At 48.0% G+C, this 24,403-nt stretch overlaps 1 protein-coding gene across 1 annotated transcript in view; it reads right to left on the bottom strand.

Annotated features, from left to right (window-relative positions):
- The window catches only part of MANBA (mannosidase beta), a 145,196-nt gene that overhangs the window by 51,362 nt on the left and 69,431 nt on the right, over positions 1-24,403 (bottom strand). Inside the window, exons 9-10 of the mRNA XM_038769197.1 lie at positions 9,221-9,372; positions 4,913-5,030 (exon numbers count right to left, since the gene is read on the bottom strand). Of these exons, the coding sequence (XP_038625125.1) occupies positions 4,913-5,030; positions 9,221-9,372 (270 nt within the window). The remainder of the gene's footprint in view (positions 1-4,912; positions 5,031-9,220; positions 9,373-24,403) is intronic.

Genomic DNA, 24,403 nt, shown 5'->3' on the forward strand with positions numbered 1-24,403 from the left:
CTCCCAAGTGTTTAGTACAGTGCTTTGCGCATAGTAAGCACAGACTGTGAGCCCGCTGTTGGGTAGGGACCGTCCCTATATGTTGCCAACTTGGACTTCCCAAGCGCTTAGTACAGTGCTCTGCACACAGTAAGCGCTCAATAAATACGATTGAATGAATGAATGAATGAATGAACAAATACCATCGACCGATTGATTTCAGTTCTGATGGAAAAAAAAAAACCCACCAGCACAAATTACAGTTCACTTAATTATGGAACAGCGCTTCTGGCTGAGAATACAGCCAGACCTCTAGACTGTGAGCCCGTTGTTGGGTAGGGACCGTCTTTATATGTCGCCAACTTGTACTTCCCAAGAACTCAGTACAGTGCTCTGCACACAGAAGCGCTCAATAAATACGACTGAATGAACGAACACAGAATCGGACCAGAAGCCGGGCCGAGAGACCCTAAAATGGATCTCTCGTTGTCCTCTGTGTCTTAGCGGGAACATAACGGGCAGAGACGAGGGAGGGCATAATAATAATAATATAATAATAAAGGTATTTGTTAAGCGCTTACTACGCGCAAGGCACTGTTCTAAGCGCTGGATGGGGCTCCTCCGCACGGGTTCTTGGTCCCGAAATGCCAGGATCGAGGCCGACCTGCGTTTCTCAATGGAAACCTCCATCTTTGTGACCTGGGTTTGCTGTTCTTTTCGTTTGGAGCTGAATGACCCTGACCAGGGTTTAACTTCTTTGGAGGTTATATTCCATCTGCAGAAAAAGTTTCCTGGGGTGAATAATGATTGTGGTAGTTAAGCTCTTACTACGTGCTAAGCACTGGGCTAGAGACAATACAATCAGAGCAGGTAGTGGGGCCTAGTGGAATCCTGGCTCTGCCGCTTGCTTGCTGTGTGAACTCGGGCAAGTCTTTAACTTCTCTGGGCCTCAGTTTCCTCGGCTGCAAAATGGGGATTCAGATACCCGTTCTCCCTCTTATTTGACTGTGAGCCCCATGCGGGACTGTGTTTGGCTTGTTAACTTGTATCTAGCCCAGCGCTGAGAAAATTGCTTGACGCAGTAAGTGCTTAAACAAATACCATTAAAAAAAAACCCCAAAACAGCAACACACAGTCTCTGTTCCACTTGGAGCTCAAAGTCTAAAGAAGACAAGACCTTTGGAATGACAGTGAAAGGCATTTAAAAAGCGTTTCTAAATGTACACCCTTTTTTGTCTTCTAGACTGTGAGCCCGCTGTGGGCAAGGATTGTCTCTCTTTGTGGCCGAACTGTACTTTCCAAGCGCTTAGTACAGTGCTCTGCACACAGTAAGCGCACAGTAAATAAAAATGAATAATAACGACGGTATTTGTTAAGCGCTTACTATGTGCCAAGCACTATTCTCAGCACTGAGGTAGATGAATGAATCTCTCCGACCCAGAGGCCCGATGCATTTTGTTTTTAATGGCAAGGTTAGGGATCCATGTGGAAGCAGCATCGCACAGTGGCTAGAGCACAGGCCCGGGAGTCCGAAGGTCATGGGTTCTAATCCTGGCTCAGCCGCTTGTGTGACCTTGGGCAAGTCACTTGACTTCCCTGAGCCTCGGTTACCTCATCTGTAAAATGGGGATTGAGACCGTGAGCCCCATGTGGGACAGGGACTGGGTCCAACTCAATTTGCTTGTATCCACCCTGGAGCTTAGTACAGTGCCTGGCACACAGTAAGCGATTAGCAAATATCATAATTATTATTATTACTGTTATCCAGGCTCCAGCCGAACATTTCACTTCATTTCAAGAGAAGCAGCTTGGCTCAGTGGAAAGAGCCTGGGCTTTGGAGTCAGAGGTCACGGGTTCAAACCCCAGCTCCACCAATTGTCAGCTGTGTGACTCTGGGCGAGTCACTTAACTTCTCTGGGCCTCAGTTCCCTCATCTGGAAAATGGGGATTAAGACTGTGAGCCCCCCGTGGGACAACCTGGTCACCTTGTAACCTCCCCAGCGCTTAGAACAGTGCTTTGCACATAGTAAGCGCTTAATAAATGCCATCATTATTATTATTATTATTTCACAGATGATTTTCTGAGAAAGAGCTAAGCCTCACACAGACACCTGACTGCACAGACGCGGCAGAACTTGCATCTGCCCATACAGATGAGCCAAGCACTGAGCCAAGCAGCGTGGCTCAGTGGAAAGAGCCCGGGCTTTGGAGTCAGAGGTCATGGGTTCAAATCCCCGCTCCGCCAACTGTCAGCTGGGTGACTTCGGGCAAGTCACTTGACTTCTCTGGGCCTCAGTTCCCTCATCTGTAAAATGGGGAGGAAGACTGTGAGCCCCCCGCGGGACAACCTGATCACCTTGTAACCTCCCCAGCGTTTAGAACAGGGCTCGGCATAGTGTAAGCGCTTAAAAAATACCATTATTATTATTATTATTATTTCAGGAAAGAAAGTCCAACAGGAGGTTTCCAGTACAAGCCAGCCACACTCCCGGCTGGGCCCACTCTGTGGGGGTGAGCAGGGAAAGAAGAGGCTCTTCCTCATCTCTCCTCATCTAATCCCCAATTTATAACTCTAAGGCTAATGGCGATGCATTTGGTGGGCTTGATTTTGATGATCAATAAGCTTGAATTTTCACACTGAAAAAATATACTTACGCATCTTGGATCATTTACTCGCTGGGAATTTCTTTAGACTCATCAATGAAGACGTGAACCGGCCAGTTCACAAACCTTTTCGCACCCTGCTGATTCACTAGCTCCCATTCATTCTTGCCACAGTCTGAAACCAGCAGGGCAGTTAGTCTCGGTAGCCTTTCCCTTCATATAGGTGTGATGTTTTTCCAGTATGCCTGACCGTGATCTTAGGTTAATCACTCCCATTCATCCTTGAGAGGGAGACGAGGGGGCCAGAATTAGCCACCCCACATGCTGACCCACCAGACATCTAGTCTGGCTGATCCCAGACTACTTGCCATGGCCCAAACCTGCCCAGGCAATTAAGTCCACCCAGATTACCGGACCCTGAAAGTTTCGGGAAAAAAAAAGTAACGATAATAATAGTAAAAACAACAACAGCAGCGAAAGGTTTTGTTAAGCGCTCACTATGGATCAAGCTCTGTACTAAAGGCCCTGGGTGAACAGAATATAATCAAATCAGAGAAGCAGCGTGGCTCAGTGGAAGAGCCCGGGCTTTGGAGCCAGAGGTCATGGGTTCAAATCCCAGCTCCGCCAACTGTCAGCTGTGTGACTTTGGACGCGTCACTTCACTTCTCTGGGCCTCGGTTACCTCATCTGTAAAATGGGGATTAAGACTGCGAGCCCCCCGTGGGACAACCTGATCACCTTGTATCCCCCCACAGCGCTTAGGACAGTGCTTTGCATATAGTAAGCGCTTAACAAATACCACCATCATCAAATGTAGTTTTGATATATATAAATACAATATCTAATCAATATATTCATATATTATCGATATATATCAATATATGATCAATCCTGTTTTATTTAGGGCTCGCGGTCTAAGAAGGAAGGAGAACAGGGACCGAATCCCCATTTTATGGAAAAGGAAACAGGCACAGAAAAGTTAAATGACTTACCAGCTCTCAGACTGTGAGCCACGGGACAGGGACTGTGTCCAATCCAATAATTTTGTATTTACCCTGGCGCTTAGTTTAAGCTGGGCACACAGTAAGTGCTTAGACAACATTATCATCATCATCACTTGCCCAAGGTCACCTAGCAGACAAGGCAGCCCTTCTGACTCCCAAACTGGCACTCTTTCCACTAGGCCAACATTTAGAAGATTTAAATAATAACAATAATGATAGTATTTGTTAAGCGCTTACTATGTGCAAAGCACTGTTCTAAGTGCTGGGGGGATACAAGGTGATCAGGTTGTCCCACGTAGGGCTCACAGTCTTCATCCCCATTTTACAGATGAGGGAACTGAGGCCCAGAGAAGATGTCACTTGCCCAAAGTCACACAGCTGACAAGTGGCGGAGCCGGGATTTGAACCCACGAGCTCTGACTCCAAAGCCCGTGCTCTTTCCACTGAGCCACGCTGCTTCTCTAAAAATAAAAAACCCAATGGGGATGAACTGAAGAGCATGACGGCCCGTCAGAGAGACTCCAAGATAAAATGGAGGATGACCCCAGAAAAATGGACCGATACCTACATGGTAATAAATATTCAGGAACTCATACGGGCAAATTTCCTGGCGGGGATCCATAGACGTCTTCCGGGAATTTTAATTGGTGGAGACAGTCCATCTGAGGACAAGGTGAACTGTCTCACAAACGCTGTAGGTTTGTCCACGATGGGCTGCCAGCATCTCCACGAGTCACCACCAAGCAAACCCCAATCACTGACAGTTTGAACCCAACATGAAATCTTGCTATTCAGGGATCAGCCAATTCCAATCACTGAACCTTTTCACTAACTCAAAACCCTCTAACTCACCCCTTAACTCTAATCCCCAATTGATAACTCTAAGGCTAACGGCAATGCATTTGGTGGGCTTGATTTTGATGATCAATAAACTTGAATTTTCAAACTGAATAAAAATACATTTATTCACCTTTGATCATTTACTTGCTGGGAATCTCTTTAGACTCATCAATAAAGACGTGAACCGGCCAGTTCACAAACCTCTTCACACCCTTCTATCTGATTCACTAACTCCGATCCCTTCTCGCCACAGTCTGAAACCAGCAGGGCAGTTAGTCTCGGTAGCCTTTCCCTTCCTGTAGATGTGATGTTTTTCCAGTATGCCTGACCGTGATCTTAGATTAATCACTCACATTCCAACCCAACCGCTGTAGAACAATCAGTCAGGTAACCCAAAACGAAGGACGGATTACACAACACTGGCAACGGGATCATCGAGTTACGGCAAGTAAATCGGTCACCTGAGCAACTTGAAAACCACATACCATTATTCCTAGTTCATCACAGATGTCATAGAATATGTCCTGTTCATAGACGCCGCCGCCCCAAACCCGCAGCGTGTTCATGTTGGCATCCACAACGGACTTCAAAAGGAGCTGTAACCTGTAATAGAAGAGAATTCAGTGGGAATAGGGCTAAGTGATTCTGAAACATCTCACAAGAACACCAGTACTTTCAAAACAAGCTGGAGCTGCCTTTTTGCCAAACCCCACATTAAGGGAAACTCTCGAAGCGTTCAAAGTCCGATGCTGCTTCTTCTTGTACTGCCGCACTAAATGGGTTCACTTTGTCTGAAAAACATTCCCTAATTCTCTAACAGCATTCTAGTCAAAATGCATAGTGTTACGGCAGGACAATGTTTAATCTACGTTTTTTTTTTTTTTACTATACCATTCAAATAGGCCATTTCTCCCTCTAAGCTGCAAACTCACAGTGGGCAGTTACGTTATACAGTTAAATTGTATTATACTCTCCCAAGACTCTGCCGCGATAAGTGCTCAATAAATATGATTGAATAAAACAACTGGATAGAACTCTATATTTTGCCGACTTGTACTTCCCAAGCGCTTAGTACAGCGCTCTGCACACAGTAAGCGCTCAATAAATACGACTGAATGAATGAACCCAATCAACTTCTTAAATCTGGAACTTCTGCATGTAGTGGACGGCTATAAAGAAACGGATCAGCCAGGGTAAAAACTGCAAACCTTGAAAATGCACATACGTTTGTAACCCTGGAACCACGCTGTAGAGAAGCCGCGTGGCTCAGTGGAAAGAGCCCGGGCTGGGAGCCAGAGGTCGTGGGTTCTAATCCCGGCCCCGCCACTTGTCAGCTGTGTGACCTTGGGCAAGTCACTTCACTTCTCTGGGCCTCAGTTCCCTCACCTGTAAAATGGGGATGAAGACCGTGATCACCTTGTATCTACCCCAGTGCTTAGAACAGTGCTCGACACACAGTAAGCGCTTAATAAATGCCGTCATTATTATTATTATAAAAGGAAACAGACACGTGAGTGCCAACATTATTATTATTATTAACCCTCCACAACATACCTACGGAAAGACACCGGAAGCCCGGACTCTTTCCACTGAGCCACGCTGCTTCCCGTTGTTGGGTAGGGACCGTCTCTATATGTTGCTGACTTGTACTTCCCAAGCGCTTAGTACAGTGCTCTGCACACTGTAAGTGCTCAATAAATACGACTGAACGAATGAATGAATATTATGGAAAAACTAGCTGTCAACCCAAATACAAAACCACTACCACCTCTCTACTCCCTTTTTTATGGCATATTAACTACTTACTATACATCAGACACCGCTCTAAGCGCTGGGTTGGACACAAGTCAGGTTGGATGCAGTCCCTGTCCTTTATGGGGCTCACAGTCTAAGCAGGAGGGAGAACAGGAGAACTGAGGCAAGGAGAGGTTAAGTGACTTGCCCAAGGTCACTAAGCAAGCAAATAATAATAATGGCATTTTATTAAGCGCTTACTATGTGCAAAGCACTGTTCTAAGCGCTGAGGAGGCTACAAGGTGATCAGGTTGTCCCGCGGGGGGCTCCCAGCAAACGACAGAGTGAGGATTAGAACCCAGGTCCTCTGATTCCCAGACACACGATCTTCCCACTAGGCCATGCTGCTTCTCCTTCCGTTCTTCTGGATTCCTTTCCTTCCCTTTCTAGCCTGGCCTCATCTTTTTTTCTTCCTGTTTCCCCTCACCGGTGATGGGGAGGTATGATTTCAGGGGGGCTTTGAAGGGTCTGTAGGCTATGAAGGGGGTGAGAGCTCCACAGCAGAGGGAGGGCATGGGTAAGGCATTATTGGCGAGACGGACGAAATCAAGGCGCAGTGGGGACGCTGGTATCAGAGGAGCCAAGTGTGCCCACTGGGTTGTGGCAAGAGATTAGTGAGGTACAGCAGGAGGGGAGAACTGATTGATGATGGAAGGAGTCTCTGCTTGATGCGGAGTTACTTACGCATGGACCAAATGCCCAACTAAGCTCTCAAGAAGCAGCCTGGCTCAGTGGAAAGAGCCCGGGCTTTGGGGGTCGGGGGGTTCAAACCCCGGCTCCGCCCCTTGTCAGCTGTGTGACTTTGGGAAAGTCACTTAACTCCTCTGTGCCTCAGTGACCTCATCTGGAGAATGGGGATGAAGACTGTGAGCCCCCCGTGGGACAACCTGATCGCCTTGTAACCTCCCCAGCGCTTAGAACAGTGCTTGGCACGTAGTAAGTGCTTAAAAAATGTCATCATTATTATTGTTTCCCCTACTTTTCTTCCCTTCTGCATTAATGATGCGCTTGGCTCTGAGCACTTGATATTCACCTCATCCTTAGCCCCACAGCACTTATGCACCTATCCTTAGACTCTGTCATTCTGCCCAACTGTAATTTCTTTCAGTGCAATCTCCCTTACTTCCCCCTCACAACTATAAGCTTCTTGTGGGCGGGGATCCTGTCTACCGACACGCGTCGTGCTATCCGAAGCACGTAGCACCGTGTTCTCCACACCGAAGGTGCTCAATAAATACCACTGACGGTCGACTGATAACAACGCTGGCCTTCCTCCCTGCCTCCTCCCTCTGCGTCCTGTAGGTTGCCCAAGACACAGTCAAATGTTGATCTGGTGTCCAAACTAGCTGCCCTCTGTGGAGACGCCAATTTCACTAACGGATGGTGTGGAAGCAGGTGGAAAGCAGTGGGGCCTAGTTGAAAGAGCACGGACCTGGGACCTGGGTTCTAATCCCAGCTCTGACGTTTGTCGGCTCTGCGATTTTGTGCAGGCCACTTAACTCTTCCGTGCCTCCGTTTCTTCAGTCGTAAAATGTGAATTTGATACCTGTTCTCCCTTCTCCTACGAACCTCACGCGGGACGCGGACTGTACCGAACCTGATTATCTTGTATCTAACCCAGCTGGCTCTTGAACAGAGCGTGGCGAGTAGTAAGCACAAAACAAATATTATTATTATGCTCTGGAAATGATCTTAGTGGGAACAGTCGCATATTAAAGTCGACTGCCTCATTTCAAGCTCAAAGCCAGGGGCTGGGGAGAAACTGGGGACCCAATTTTTTAGCCCTGAGGCTACAAAAAAAAATATGTTACTAGGGAAAATAATGTAAAGCACTTATTAATCAATCATATTCATTGGGAACTTACCGTATGCAGAGCACTGTACTAAGCATTTGGGTAAGTTCATTACAGAGTTGCTGATTTAGTCAACTTAAGGCAACAAGTTTATACTAAACATATTCAGACTTTGAAAACATCATTTACCCAGGTCAACCTACGGACAATCATGTGTTTATCATCATATAAAACTAGTTTAGGGCAACCGATCTGCTGATTGCTGTAAAATATGGTGGTACTCCCATCAAGAATGATGGACAAGATTTGGTGCGGACTTCAGAATCAAGAACCTACACAGAGGAATTGATTTTTGCGGTTTCCACAGCATACTTCCAAGTGTTCATGAAGACCTTTTAGCCTGCCGGGCCCATTTACAACCAAAGTGACAGGACCCTAGTGTCACCACACAGCGGATACGCAGAAGTTTCTGAGCTCGGATCAAACTTCTCAATTCGTTTGGCCTAATCCAAGATTTTCCATGATGTCTTTCTCAGGGTCCTTCCTCTCTCGTTCTCCGGAATAAGATCAAGTCACTGAAGGCCAAGTTGGGTTCATCGTCGTGAAGCTTAGTTTCAGCTTCCCTTCCTCTTTTCTTCCCAGCCTCGCCCTCAGGTTCCGCCCAGCCATGTTCAAAAATGGAAAGCTGACAACCTCAGTGTATACTCTGAGGTAAAATGACTGGAGAATTCTGCCTTTTGGTATTCCGCCCACCATCAGCCCCACGGCACCTATGAATATATCTGTAAATGTATTCATACTACTACTACTAATAATAATAACGGCATTTATTAAGCGCTTACTATGTGCAAAGCACTGTTCTAAGTGCTGGGGAGGTTACAAGGTGATCAGGTTGTCCCAAAATCCCCATTTTACAGATGAGGCAACTGAGGCCCAGAGAAGTGAAGTGACTTGCCCGAAGTCGCAGCGCTGGGATTTGAACCCATGACCTCTGACTCCAAAACCCGAGTTCTTTCAACTGAGCCACGCCGCTTCTCCTAATGTCTGACATACTAATGTCTGTCTCGGCGTCTAGACCGCAAGCATGTCGTGGCCAGGGAACACGTCTACCAATTCTGTCGCACCGTCCCCTCCCAAGCACTTGGTTCAGTGCTCCGCGGACAGTCGGGGCTCAATAAATTCCATCGACTGACTTGATAGTCTTACGTTTCGGGGGTCACTCGATCCTGAAAGGAATCAGCCGGAATCCAGTTGGACCCTTTGACGAATATGGGAATCCCGTTAATTCTGAAGTAAAAGCTGAGACCCGGAGATCCAGGAATGGGTTCTTGTACAAGTTCCACCGTCCGAAAGTAAACCTGGTGTTCCAAGAAAGCCGAAAGTTAATCAAAGCACCACTTTGAAATCAAAATATAAATAATAGCGGGATGGTGTATCAACCTTAACTAACCACTAATGAGCATTGCAAAGCCAAAATTAAAATTACCAGAGCATTTAAAACGGAATAAAACCCAACCAAAAGGGACAAAAAACTTGCTGTTTTTAAAGAATCAGAAAAAAGAAAGAATCAGAAGGAAACAGAAGTGGCCCAGTGGAATGAACACGGGCTTGGGAATCAGAGGACTGGGTTCTAACCCCAGTTATGTCGCTTGTCTGCTGTGTGACCTTGGGCAAGTCACTTCACTTCCTCTGTGTCTCAGTTTCCTCATCTGTGTAATGGGGGTTGAATCTGTCTCCCTCTGTTTTTGACTGTGAGTCCCATGTGGGAGAAGGAACTATGCCCAACCTGATTATCTTGAATTCATTCCACCTCTTAGTACAGTGCCTGGCATGTAGTAGACGTCGAACAAGTATAATAACAAGACATGCTGTGGATCAGATTTTTAAAAAACTGATTAGTATTTCAGAGAATATTTTATGTTGAGAATTTCTGCTTCAATGAATTATTTTCTTGATCTTTTCAATATGGCATGTTTAGCATAATGGGAGATGGGGCCTACGCACAAATTGCAGAGAAAGCCTGTGTGGAAAAACGTGAAAAGTGTAAGCTCCTAGAGACCTTAAATTTAAGGAAAAACTACAATTTGAATGGTTTTATCTGCCATACAAGATTCTAAGATTCTTTTCAATCTCACTGAATATCTTTGGCATAAATAAAAGTCCTTCGAATAATAATAATAATAATAATAATAATAATAGCATTTATTAAGCACTTACTATGAGCAAAGCACTGTTCTAAGCGCTGGGGAGGTTACAAGGTGATCAGGTTGTCCCACGGGGGGTTCATAATCTTAATTCCCATTTTCCAGATGAGGGAACTGAGGCCCAGAGAAGTGAAGTGACTTGCCCAAAGTCACCCAGCTGATAACTGGCGGAGCCGGGATTTGAACCCATGACCTCTGACTCCAAAGCCCGGGCTCTTTCCGATAAGCCACGCTGCTTCTCTACATGCAAAGTGGCTGTGGATCCGTTTTCCATATAGAATAAGGGTCTAGAAAGTTTACTCATCCATGACAGTCAAGTTTTATTACAGAATTCTCTCTGGTTGGAATAAGCAATTATTTTCTTCCTCAATACTTTAATAATAATAATAGTAATAATAATAATCATTGTGGTATTGGTTGAACTCTATGCCACGCACTGTACTAAATCCTGGGATTCAGTCAGGATAAACAGGTGGGAAAGTGTCGGAATAATCGGCTGGCATTCAGTCCCTGCCCCACATGAGGCTCAGAGTCCAAAAAGATTTAACATTCCCAAAACAGAACTCCTTATCTTCCCACCCAAACCCTGTCCTCCCCAGACTTTCCCATCTCTGTAAACAGTTAGAGAAGCAGCGTGGCTCAGTGGAAAGAGCCCGGGCTTGGGAGCCAGAGGACGTGGGTTCCAATCCCGCCTCTGCCACTTGTCAGCTGTGTGACTTTGGGCAAGTCACTTCACTTCTCTGGGCCTCAGTTCCCTCATCTGTAAAATGGATATTAAGACTGTGAGCCCCACGAGGAACAACCTCATCACCTTGTCTCCCCCCCCAGCACTTAGAACAGTGCTCTGCACATAGTAAGCGCTTAACAGATGTCATTATTATTATTATTATTATTATTATTATTATTATTATTATTATTATTACCACCATCTTTCCTGCCTCACAACCCCATAATCTTGGTGTTACACTTGATTCCTCTCTCATTCAACCCACATATTCACTCTATCATTCATATCCACCTAACATTCATTCATTCAATCGAATTTATTGAGCGCTTACTTTGTGCAGAGCACTGTACTAAGTGCTTAGGAAGTACTAGTTGGCAACATATAGAAGACGGTCCCTACCCAACAACGGGCTCATTTAATTGTATTTATTGGGGCGCCAACTGTGTGCACAGCACTGTACTAAGCGCTTGGAAAGTACAATTCAGCAACAGAGACGGTCCCTACCCAACAAGGGGCTCACAGTCTAGAAGGGGGAGAAAGACAACAAAACAATAACATCAATAACATCAAAATAGATAAATCGAATTAGAGATATATACCCATCATTAATAAAATAAACAGAATAATAAATATGTACAAATATACATTCAATCAGAGAAACAGCATGCCCTTGTGGACAGAGCACGGGCTTGGGAGTCAGAAGGTCATGGGTTCTAATCCCTCCTCTGCCACTTAATAATAATAATAATGATGGCATTTATGAAGCGCTTACTATGTGCAAAGCACTGTTCTAAGCGCTGGGGAGGTTACAAGGTGATGAGGTTGCTCCACGGGGGGTTCACAGTCTTCATCCTCATTTTACAGATGAGGTAACTGAGGCACGGAGAAGTGAAGTGACCTGCCCAAAGTCACACAGCTGACAATCGGCGGAGCCGGGATTTGAACCCGTGACCTCTGACTCCAAAGCCCGGGCTCTTTTCACTGAGCCACGCTGCTTCTTGTCTGCCGTGGGACCTTGGGCAGGTCACTTTACTTCTCTATGCCTCACTTGGCTCATTTGTAAAATGGGGATTGAGACTGTGAGCCCCACGTGGGCCAGGGACTGTGTCCAACCCAATTTGCTTGGATTCACCCCAGGAGTTAGTACAATGCCTGGCACATAGTAAGCATTTAACAATTGCCATAATTAATAATCGTAATAATTTTGGTATTGGTGAAGCGCTTACTATGCGCAAAGCCCTGTTCTAAGCGCTGGGGAGGATACAAGGTGATCAGGTTGTCCCATGTGGGGCTCACAATCTTAATCCCCATTTCCCAGATGAGGGAACTGAGGCACAGAGAAGTTAAAGGCCCTACTGAGAGCTCACCTCCTCCAGGAGGCCTTCCCAGACTGAGCCCCTTCCTTCCTCTCCCCCTCGCCCCCCTCTCCATCCCCCATCCTACCTCCTTCCCTTCCCCACAGCACCTGTATATATGGATATATGTTTGTACATATTTATTACTCTATTTATTTATTTTACTTGTACACATCTATTCTATTTATTTGATTTTGTTAGTATGTTTGGTTTTGTTCTCTGTCTCCCCCTTTCAGACTGTGAGCCCACTGTTGGGTAGGGACCGTCTCCATATGTTGCCAACTTGTACTTCCCAAGCGCTTAGTCCAGTGCTCTGCACACAGTAAGCGCTCAATAAATACGACTGATAGATTAAATGATTTGCCCAAAGTCACACAGCTGACAAGCGGCGGAGCGGGGATTTGAACCCATGCCTCTGTCTCCCAAGCCCGGGCTCTTTCCACTGAGCCACGCTGCTCCTCATTATTATTATTATTATTCATATTATATATCTATCCATCTATATTTTTATTATTATCTATCACTAAATCCTGTCGGATCACCCTTCACAACGTCGCTAAATTCCGGCCTTTCCTCTCCAACCTTCTGTAGGCAAGATGGCGGCGACGGCGGAAGGGCAGCGATGCTATCGGAGGGCCGAGGGCAAGCCCTCCAGAGCCCCACGCCAAGGGGAAGGGTCCCACCCCCACCCCCCGCCACCAGTGCCCCCTCCCACCTGCACGGGGGTCTCAGGATGGCGCCATGAGGACTTTGATCCCTCCCCCGACTCCTCCTCAACCTGGACGCCTAAAATGGCGCCAGAGAGAAAGGCCGCGATCACCCAGCGCCCACTGGGCGAACCGGGGGCTGAAGACTGAGGCAAGGGGAGGGACTCCACCACGCTCCCTCTGCGGACCGGGGATCGCTCCGGAGGGAGAAGGGACGCCGAGCCCTCCGCCCACCCTCTCCCCTCACACCGGAGGCCTAAAATGGCTTCCGAGAGAAAGGCCCCAGGGCCCACTCGGCGAACCAGGGGGCCAAAAACTGAGGCAAGGGGCGAGACTCCGCCATCTCCTCCCCCGCCATTGACCTAGGATCTAGCGTAGGGGTTCATTCATTCATTCAATCGTATTTATTGAGCGCTCACCGTGTGCTAAGCGCTTGGAGGGTACAAGTTGTCAACATCTGGAGACGGTCCCTACCCAACAAGGGGCTCACAGTCTAGAAGGGGGAGATAGACAACAAAACAGAACATGTCGACAGGTGTCAAGTCGTCAGAGGGGCCCTCCAGCCCCTCGCCCTCACCCCAAAGGTGGCTGAGAGATGGACCGCTGACGGGGGCAAGACGGGAGCAAGACCGGGGGGGAAAAACCGAGACAAAGGGAGGGGCCAACCCCACTTCTGAAGGCCTGTATCCGCCCCAGGGGGAAGGGAAGCCGAGCCCTCCGGGCCCCCTCATTCCCCAATGGCCACCCCCAACCGTGCGCCAAAGACTAGGGCCTCACCAAGCCCCCACTCCTCTGCACACCGGACCCCGGCCTAAGAAGGTGGACCGGCCTTAGAAGAGGGGGCTAACAACGGGTCGTCCATCACAACTAAAGACCGGCTCGCCCATTCCCACAGAACGGAGGCCAGAACTCGTGGATTCCCCCAGGCTGGGAGCTGCTGAGTGGCCCCCCCACTTAGAGAAACCCCCCCACGGGCCATCGGGTCTGCAGATCAGCCGCTCCAAGTTCTCTTAGGCCATTGACCCACCATTTGTCTTCTGTCTCTTAAGGCCCTGCTGAGAGCTCACCTCCTCCAGGAGGCCTTCCCAGACTGAGCCCCCTCCTTCCTGTCTCCCTCGTCCCCCTCTCCACCCCCGTCTTACCTCCTTCCCTTCCCCACAGCACCTGTATATATGTATATATGGTTGTACATATTTATTACTCTGTTTATTTATTCATTTATTTATTTTACTTGTACATTTCTATCCTACTTATTTTATTTTGTTGGTATGTTTGGTTCTGTTCTCTGTCTCCCCCTTTTAGACTGTGAGCCCACTGTTGGGTAGGGACTGTCTCTATGTGATGCCAATTTGTACTTCCCAAACGCTTAGTACAGTGCTCTGCACATAGTAAGCGCTCAATAAATACGATTGATTGATTGATTGATTGTCTCCTCCCGCTGATCTCTCCCCTCCCCTCCTCGCCCCAGGCCGGCCCTCCTCGGTGCATTCCCATCCACCCTCTCCCCACCCCTTGTGCCGCCCCACCCCTGTCATCCGCAGAGAAGCAGCGTGACTCAGTGGAAGGAGCCCGGGCTTTGGAGTCAGAGGTCATGGGTTCAAATCCCGGCTCCGCCAAGTGTCAGCTGGGTGACTTTGGGCAAGTCACTTCTCTGGGCCTCAGTTCCCTCATCTTTAAAATGGGGATTAAGAGTGCAAGCCCCCCCGTGGGACAACCTGATCACCTGGTAACCTCCCCAGCGCTTAGAACAGTGCTTTGCACATAGTAAGCGCTTAATAAATGCCATCATTATTATTATTCTTATCCGCAGAGAAGCAGCGTGGCTCAGTGGAAGGAGCCCGGGCTTTGGAGTCAGAGGTCATGGGTTCAAATCCCGGCTCCGCCAAGTGTCAGCTGGGTGACTTTGGGCAAGTCACTTCTCTGGGCCTCAGTTCCCTCATCTTTAAAATGGGGATTAAGAGTGCAAGCCCCCCCGTGGGACAACCTGATCACCTGGTAACCTCCCCAGCGCTCAGAACAGTGCTTTGCACATAGTAAGCGCTTAATAAATGCCATCATTATTATTATTCTTATCCGCAGAGAAGCAGCGTGGCTCAGTGGAAGGAGCCCGGGCTTTGGAGTCGGAGGTCATGGGTTCAAATCCCGGCTCCGCCAAGTGTCAGCTGGGTGACTTTGGGCAAGTCACTTCTCTGGGCCTCAGTTCCCTCATCTTTAAAATGGGGATTAAGAGTGCAAGCCCCCCCGTGGGACAACCTGATCACCTGGTAACCTCCCCAGCGCTTAGAACAGTGCTTTGCACATAGTAAGCGCTTAATAAATGCCATCATTATTATTATTCTTATCCGCAGAGAAGCAGCGTGGCTCAGTGGAAGGAGCCCGGGCTCTGGAGTCGGGGGTCATGGGTTCAAATCCCGGCTCCGCCAAGTGTCAGCTGGGTGACTTTGGGCAAGTCACTTCACTTCTCTGGGCCTCAGTTCCCTCATCTGTCAAATGGGGATGAAGACTGCGAACCCCCCGTGGGACAACCTGATCACCTTATAACCTCCCCAGCTCTTAGAATAGGGCTTTGCACATAGTAAGCGCTTAACAAATGCCATCATTATTTATTATTGTCCTCTCTCAGCTCCGCCCCTCATCCCTCCCACCAGGTCACCCCCAATTCAATCCCTTCCCACCGCCCCCACTCCAAGCGTCCTTCCTATAGCCTCAGGGAAGGGTGGCCTGTGGACCCCCTGATCTACTATGGGGAAGCCTCCCTTCTTTAGTGACCCGTTCCCGACTCAATCGCCGCTCCTCCTCACCATCACTGAACTCTGGCTCTCCCCAGATGAGAGGGGGCCTCATCTTCTCCCCCTCCTTCAGAATCACCCTCCCCACTGAAAGGAAGGAACTCCCTTACTCCTCTGTCCCTTCGCCAGTCTCATACCGCTAACCCGCAATCCCGGAACACTTCCACAGGACGCTTCCTCCCCTCCTGTGCCCGAGCTTCGGAGTACAGCTCTTTTTATTTATTTATTTATTTATTTATTTATTTTACTTGTACCTATCTATTCTATTTATTTGATTTTGTTAGTATGTTTGGTTTTGTTCTCTGTCTCCCCCTTTTAGACTGTGAGCCCACTGTTGGGTAGGGACCGTCTCTATATGTTGCCAATTTGTACTTCCCAAGCGCTTAGTACAGTGCTCTGCACATAGTAAGCGCTCAATAAATACGATTGATGGTGATACAGCTGGAGGAAATCCACACATTTCTCTGACCTTGTCCACCTTAAATTTTTTTACGATTCAGAAGCACAGCTTCCTTCTAGCTCCCCATTACCGCTTTCATCGCCCACCTCCCCCATCCCTCTCCCTTCCTCTGAAGCCGATATCATCCATCGGGTGATATCCGAAGCAGCAGAGAAGCAGCGTGGCTCAGTGGACAGAGCCTGGGCTTTGGAGTCAGAGGTCATGGGTTCAAATCCCGGCTCCGCAAATTGTCAGCTGGGTGACTTTAGGCAAGTCACTTCACTTCTCTGGGCCTCAGTTCCCTCATCTGTAAAATGGGGATTGAGACTGTGAGCCTCACGTGGGACAACCTACCCGGGCTTTGGAGTCAGAGGTCATGGGTTTCAAATCCCGGCTCTGCCAATTGCCAGCTGTGTGACTCTGGGCAAGTCACTTAACCTCTCTGGGCCTCAGTTACCTCATCTGTAAAATGGGGATTAAGATTGTGACCTCCCCATGGGACAACCTGATTACCTTGTAACCTCCCCAGCGCTTACAACTGTGCTTTGCACACAGTAAGCGCTTAATAAATGCTATCATTATTATTATTATTATTGTATCCCCCCAGCGCTTAGAACAGTGCTTTGCACACAGTAAGCACTTAATAAATGCTATCATTATTATTATTATTGTATCCCCCCAGCACTTAGAATAGTGCTTTGCACGTAGTAAGCACTTAACAAATACAATTACTATTATTATTATTATTATTCATCTTTACTAACCATTCCAATTTCTAGTCATGGTCCTCTGCTCCCCCTCAGGCCCCACCTTCAACTTTCTGAACCATTTTGCGCCCTTTCTCCCGTTCTTCTCGTTCTCCATCCCTACATTCATCCCCAGGGACGTTGATATTCATTTGGATGTTCCCAATGATCCTTCCAATCAATCAATCAATCAATCAATCGTATTTATTGAGCGCTTACTGTGTGCAGAGCACTGTACTAAGCGCTCGGGAAGTACAAGTTGGCAACATATAGAGACAGTCCCTACCCAACAGTGGGCTCACATCTCCCTCCTCTACTCCAACGACCTCCTGCTCCATCCCACCTCCCACGCTTACCAATTTGGGCACACATTTGATCTTATAACCTCCAGTAACCGTACAATCTCTAACCTCACCAATTCCGCAATTCCTCGATCTCACCGCAGTCTCCTCGCTTGCTCTCTTTCCCGGACACCCACCCCTGGCAAAAATGTCCTTTTCCTCCACAGAGACCTCCGTTCTTTTGACCCCCTATAATATACTACAGCCATCCTACTCCATTTGGTCTCAATACCCAAACTACCTTCTCCTGATGCACAAATCTTTTAGACTGTGAGCCCACTGTTGGGTAGGGACTGTCTCTATATGTTGCCAATTTGTACTTCCCAAGCGCTTAGTACAGTGCTCTGCACATAGTAAGCGCTCAATAAATACGATTGATGATGATGATGAAATCGACCCACTCAACACCACCCTCTCCACTGAAACGAACTCCCTTACTCCTCTGATGCTTTTCCAATCGCATACCGCTAATCCGCAATCCTGGAACACTTCCACAGGACGCTTCCTCCCCTCCTGTGCCCGAGCTTCGGAGTACAGTCGGAGGAAATCCAGATATTTCTCGGACCTGGTCCACTTTAATTTTTTTTATGTTTCGATTCATTCTGAGTCGATGCAAGTCCGTCAAATTTATCGAGCACTTACTGGGTGAAGAGCACTGTATTAAACTCTTGGGAGCGTACCACACAACAGCATAACATAGGCTTTCCCCGGTCACAACGAGCTTAAGGTCCAGAGGGGGAGACAGGCATTAATGTGAAGCGTTCACTATGTAGCCAAACTCTGTTCAAAGCACTGGGGCAGATACAAGATAACCAGGCGGGACACAGTCCCCGTTCCACACGATGCTCTCAGTCTAAGAGGGGAGGGAGAACGGGTATTGAATCCCCATTTTACAGATAAGGAAGCTGAGGTCCAAGATCACCCAACAGGCAAGTAAGTAGCAGGGGCAGGTTTGGAACCCAGGCCCTCCGATTCCCAGGCCCGTGCTCTTTCCACTAAGCCACGCTGCATCGCTATCTGGAAGCGGAACTCGGCACACATGCTTAGTATGTGTATAGGTTCTGGGAATTTTACAAATAAATCGGAGATACCTGTTGAGCGCTAACTGCGCCGAGCATTTCACGTGTGTCGCATTTCATAAGTGTCGCTTCATCAGGGGAAGCACCGTGGCTCCGTGGAAAGCGCCCGGGCTTTGGAGGCAGAGGTCATGGGTTCAAATCCCTGCTCCGCCACTTGTCAGCTGGGTGACTTTGGGTAAGTCACTTCACTTCTCTGGGCCTCAGTTATGACCTCATCTGGAAAATGGGGATTAAGACTGGGAGCCCCCCGTGGGACAACCTGATCACCTTGTAACTTCCCCAGAGCTTAGAACAGTGCTTTGCACATAGTAAGTGTTCAATAAATGTCATTATTATCATTATTATGATTATTCATTCATTCAATCGTATTTATTGAGCGCTTACTGTGTGCAGAGCACTGTACTAAGCGCTTGGGGAAGTACAATGCAGCAATAAAAGAGACAATCCCTGCCCACAATGAGCTCACAGTCTAGAGACAGATATCAACACAAGTAAAGAGACAGCAGTATAAATTAATACAATTTGACTTTTTCCACTGGCCAACAACAATAGTTCTTCCTAATTTACTCCCATACCCACCGCCCCCGTTAGCTGTTCATTCATTAATTCATTCATTCAGTCGTATTTATTGAGCGCTTACTGTGTGCAGGGCACTGTACTAAGCGCTTGGGAAGTACAAGTTGGCAACCTATAGAGACGGTCCTTACCCAACAACGGGCTCACAGTCTAGAAGGGGCACATAGTAAGCACTAAGCAAATACCTACATTATCATTATTATCATTATTATTAATGAAGGGCACATCGTCTCCACATCGTCTTCCCCGAGTAAGCCCTCTTTTCCCCAGTTCACTCTCCTCTCTGCATCGTTTATGCATTTGCGACTTTTGGACATTTAATATTCGGCCCATACCCAACCCCCCGGCCCTTATGTACGTATCTTGAAATTACTTATAAGTTATTCATATTCATGTCTGTCTCCCCCTCTCATTATGGTCAGGGAATGTGTCCGCTCTCCCAAGCGCTTAGAACAGTGCTATGCACATAGTAAGAGCTCAATAAATGCCGTTGATTCATTCATCCATCCAAAATGCCACTTCGTTAATCCAAGCATTTAATGATAATAATAATAATTTTGGTATTTGTTAAGCGCTTACTATGTGCAAGGCACTGTTCTAAGCGCTGGGGAGGATCCAAAGTGATCAGGTTGTCCCATGGGGGGCTCACAATCTTAATCCCCATTTTACAGATGAGGTAACTGAGGCCCAGAGAAGTGAAGTGACTTGCCCAAAGTCACACAGCTGACAATTGGCAGAGCCGGGACTTGAACCCATGACCTCTGACTCCAAAGCCCAGGCTCTTTCCACCGAGCCACGCCGCTTCTACCCTCTCCCGCCTTGATTACTATATCAGCCTCCGTGTTGACCTCCCTGCCTCCTGTCTCTCCCCACTCCAGTTCATTCTTCGCTCTGCTACCCGGATCGTTTTTCTACAGAATCATTCAGACTCCTCAAGAACCTCCAGTGGCTGCCAATCCACCTCTGCATCAAACAGGAACTCCTTACCGTCGGCTTTAAGGCACTCAATGGCGTTGCCCCCTCCTACCTCATCTTACTACTCTCCTTCACTCTTCTGGTGTCATCCTACTCTCTGTATCTCCATCTCGTCTAACTCACCACTGACCTCTCGCCCGCGTCCTGCCCCTGGCCTGGAATGCCCCCCCACTTCATATCTGACGGATAATTATTTTCCCCACCTTCAAACCTTTACTGAAGGCCCTTCTCCTCCAAGAAACCTTCCCTGACCAAAGCTTCCTCCCCTCTTCTCCCTCTCCCTTGCCCTGACTTGCTCCCTTCCTTCACCCCTCCGCCTCCCCCACACTTAGGTATGTCCCCCAATTTATCTATATTGACGCCTGTCTCCCGGCAAGACTGTAAGCTGATGGTGCACAGGGAAAGAGTGTCGTACTGTTGTGTTGTACTCATCCAAGTACAGTGTTCTGCACACAGTAAGCATTCAAAAAATACATCCGACTGGTTGAAGCGCAAGAGATGGCTGATGGGTTTATGTGGAGAAGCAGCAGGGCTGAGTGGAAAAAGCACAGGTCTGGGATTCAGGGAATTTGGGTTCTAATCCAGCTCTGCCACTCATCAGCTGTGTGACCCTGGGCGAGACACTTAACTTCTCTGTGCCTCAGTTTTCTCTACTATAAAAAGGAGATTAACTACCTGTCTTCCATCCTACTTAGCCCGTGAGCCATGTGGGACGGCGACTGCGTCTGACCCAATTAACTACCCCAGCGCTCAGAACAGTGTTTGACACCCAGTACCCGGTTAACAAATAACGTAAAAAAGAGGAAGAACGGGTATTTAAGCCCTATTTTACAGATAAGGAAATGGAGGCACAGAGAAGTTTAAGTGATTTGCCCAACGTCACACAGTAGGCTAGTGGCAGAGTTAGGATTGGAACGCAGGTCCTCTGACTCCCACGGCTGAGCGCTTTCCACTAGCCGATGCTGCTTCTCATCAGCAGTCTCAGCATTTCCCTTGTTTTCCAAATAAATAGGCTAATTCCCATAGTTCCCTTGCTGCGCTGTGGACCACCCCCCTTCTCCTCAACACGTTATCTGACCTTGGCTTCACAGACTCCGTCCTCTCCTGGTTCTCCTCTTATCTCTCCGGTCGTTCTTTCTCAGTCTCTTTTGCAGGCTCCTCCTCCCCCTCCCATCCTCTTACTGTGGGAGTTCCCCAAGGTTCAGTGCTTGGTCCCCTTCTGTTCTCAATCTACACTCACTCCCTTGGTGACCTCATTCGCTCCCACGGCTTCAACTATCACCTCTACGCTGATGACACCCAGATCTACATCTCTGCCCCTGCTCTCTCCCCCTCCCTCCAGGCTCGCATCTCCTCCTGCCTTCAGGACATCTCCATCTGGATGTCCGCCCGCCACCTAAAGCTCAACATGTCGAAGACTGAGCTCCTTGTCTTCCCTCCCAAACCTTGTCCTCTCCCTGACTTTCCCATCTCTGTTGACGGCACTACCATCCTTCCCGTCTCACAAGCCCGCAACCTTGGTGTCATCCTCGACTCCGCTCTCTCATTCACGCCTCACATCCAAGCCGTCACCAAAACCTGCCGGTCTCAGCTCCGCAACATTGCCAAGATCCGCCCTTTCCTCTCCATCCAAACCGCTACCCTGCTAATTCAAGCTCTCATCCTATCCCGTCTGGACTACTGCACTAGCCTTCTCTCTGATCCCCATCCTCGTGTCTCTCTCCACTTCAATCCATACTTCATGCTGCTGCCCGGATTATCTTTGTCCAGAAACGCTCTGGACATATCACTCCCCTCCTCAAAAACCTCCAATGGCTACCGATCAATCTGCGCATCAGGCAGAAACTCCTCACCCTGGGCTTCAAGGCTCTCCATCACCTCGCCCCCTCCTACCTCACCTCCCTTCTCTCCTTCTACTGCCCAGCCCGCACCCTCCGCTCCTCCACCACTAATCTCCTCACTGTACCTCGCTCTCGCCTGTCCCGCCATCGACCCCCCGGCCCACGTCATCCCCCGGGCCTGGAATGCCCTCCCTCTGCCCATCCGCCAAGCTAGCTCTCTTCCTCCCTTCAAGGCCCTGCTGAGAGCTCACCTCCTCCAGGAGGCCTTCCCAGATTGAGCCCCTTCTTTCCTCTCCCCCTCGTCCCCCTCTCCATCCCCCCGCCTTACCGCCTTCCCCTCCCCACAGCACCTGTATATATGTATATATGGTTGTACATATTTATTACTCTGTTTATTTATTTATTTATTTATTTTACTTGTACATTTCTATCCTACTTATTTTATTTTGTTGGTATGTTTGGTTCTGCTCTCTGTCTCCCCCTTTTAGACTGTGAGCCCACTATCGGGTAGGGACTGTCTCTATGTGATGCCAATTTGTACTTCCCAAGCGCTTAGTACAGTGCTCTGCACATAGTAAGCGCTCAATAAATACGATTGATTGATTGATTGATTGCGCTGAAAGAGGCTCCAGCTTTAAGCCAGGTCCCATAGGGAAGGGAGTGGTTTGGCACTCTGGAAGACAATGAGACCCCACGGGATCAAGGAAAACGCAGGGATTACACCATCTGGCCAAGAATCAGGCAGCCGGGAGACCTTTTCCCTGGGCCTTTGGCAACCAGGAAGAAACTAGGAAGACAAGTCATTCCAATTTTCTGAGCGATCATCATGGGGTCAAGATTCTATCTCGGCGGGACAAGAAACTGGGATACGATGAGCAGCCCTTCATCTTCCCGGGCCCATTGGGTAACTCAGTCAGTCAATCGTATTTATTGAGCGCTTACTGTGTGCAGAGCACTGTACTAAGCGCTTGGGAAGTACAAGTTGGCAACATATAGAGACAGTCCCTACCCAACAGTGGGCTCACAGTCTAAAAGGGATCTGAGGCGCCGAGAATATTAATAGTAATGGTATTTGTTAAGCGCTTACTATGTGTCAAGCACTGTTGATTCATTCATTCAATCGTATTTATTGAGCGCTTACTGTGTGCAAAGCACTGTACTAAGCCCTCGGGAAGTGCAAGTTGGCAACATCTAGAGACGGTCCCTACCCAACAGTGGGCTCACAGTCTAGAAGGGAGAGAGAGAGAGAGAAAAACAAAACATTAACAAAATAAAATAAATAGAATAGATATGTACAAGTAAAATAAAGTGCTTAAGAAATGCCATCATTATTATTACAGCCCATCAGGAGCTCTAGCGGGCCGGTCCTTCGGCTCCCTACAATCTCCCCAAAATGTCCACAGGAAAAAAACTTATTGGGTTTTCTAACCCACGCACCAATTGAACAGTCAGTGCCATTTGTTTCACTCAGGTCCCCCACCGACCACTCTCTTTCTGTAACTCGTCATGGTTGACAAACGAATAACTCCCACAGCTGCACCTGTACGCAGCTGGAAGGTAGAGATGCGTGTAAAGACTGTGACTGTGAGCCCACTGTTGGGTAGGGACTGTATACGTTGCCAACTTGTACTTCCCAAGCGCTTAGTACAGTGCTCTGCACACAGTAAGCGCTCAATAAATACGACTGTCTGATTGATAAAGTGCTGAAGCCAACCCCGAAAAGTCTGAGAGGCCGCCAGAAGTGGAAAAGAATGCGAGCCCTGAGCTTTCGTACTGATTTCAGAGGATCGTACCGGCTGACTCAGAAGGGTTTTTGCACATGTTCTACGTCTCAACATTCCCAGCCAGGAGGTCGCCACTTGAAATTTGGGAGCTGGGCTTGGGAAAAAGGCAGTAAATGAAAATATTGTGCTTCCAGGAACTTCAACGGTAATATCGGGCACTTAACATCTGGAACAAAGCAGCGTGGCTCAGTGGAGAGAGCCCGGGCTTTGGAGTCAGGGGTCATGGGTTCAAATCCCGGCTCTGCCAGTTGTCAGCTGTGTGACTTTGGGCAAGTCCCTTCACTTCTCTGGGCCTCAGTTACCTCATCTGTAAAATGGGGATTAAGACTGTGAGCCCCCTTTGGGACAACCTGACCACCTCGTAACCTCCCCAGCGCTTAGATCAGTGCTATGCACATAGTAAGCGCTTAATAAATGCCATCATCGTTATTATTATTACTACCTATTGACATACTTCCCTCCACTTTAATTGGAAAATGGCCAAGAGTTGTTCACCTTTCTACCATCACTTGATGTGAAAAACAATTTGCATCAAATCTCCAGTCACAAAATGCACACTTCCCCTTCAGGAACAAAATTCTGCAAAAAGATGAAAAAAGTAGCACCTAATTCCCTTTCCCACCACCGCACTTTATAAATCAGTTGAACGTTTTGGGAGTCCTCCCGAATCCCAAACCAGATTGAACTAATCCCAAAGTCATTGAAAGAGGCTACGGATTCCCAGAGGGTCCTTGGACCCTCGGTTTCCCTGAGGAATGATATTTATATTTTAGGGCTCATTGTGAGTTTAACCTCTTGCCACTCTCCGTCTACTTCCAGGTGAGCT

Source organism: Tachyglossus aculeatus, chromosome X5 (genome assembly GCF_015852505.1).
Source record: "Tachyglossus aculeatus isolate mTacAcu1 chromosome X5, mTacAcu1.pri, whole genome shotgun sequence".
Taxonomy (NCBI): domain Eukaryota; kingdom Metazoa; phylum Chordata; class Mammalia; order Monotremata; family Tachyglossidae; genus Tachyglossus; species Tachyglossus aculeatus.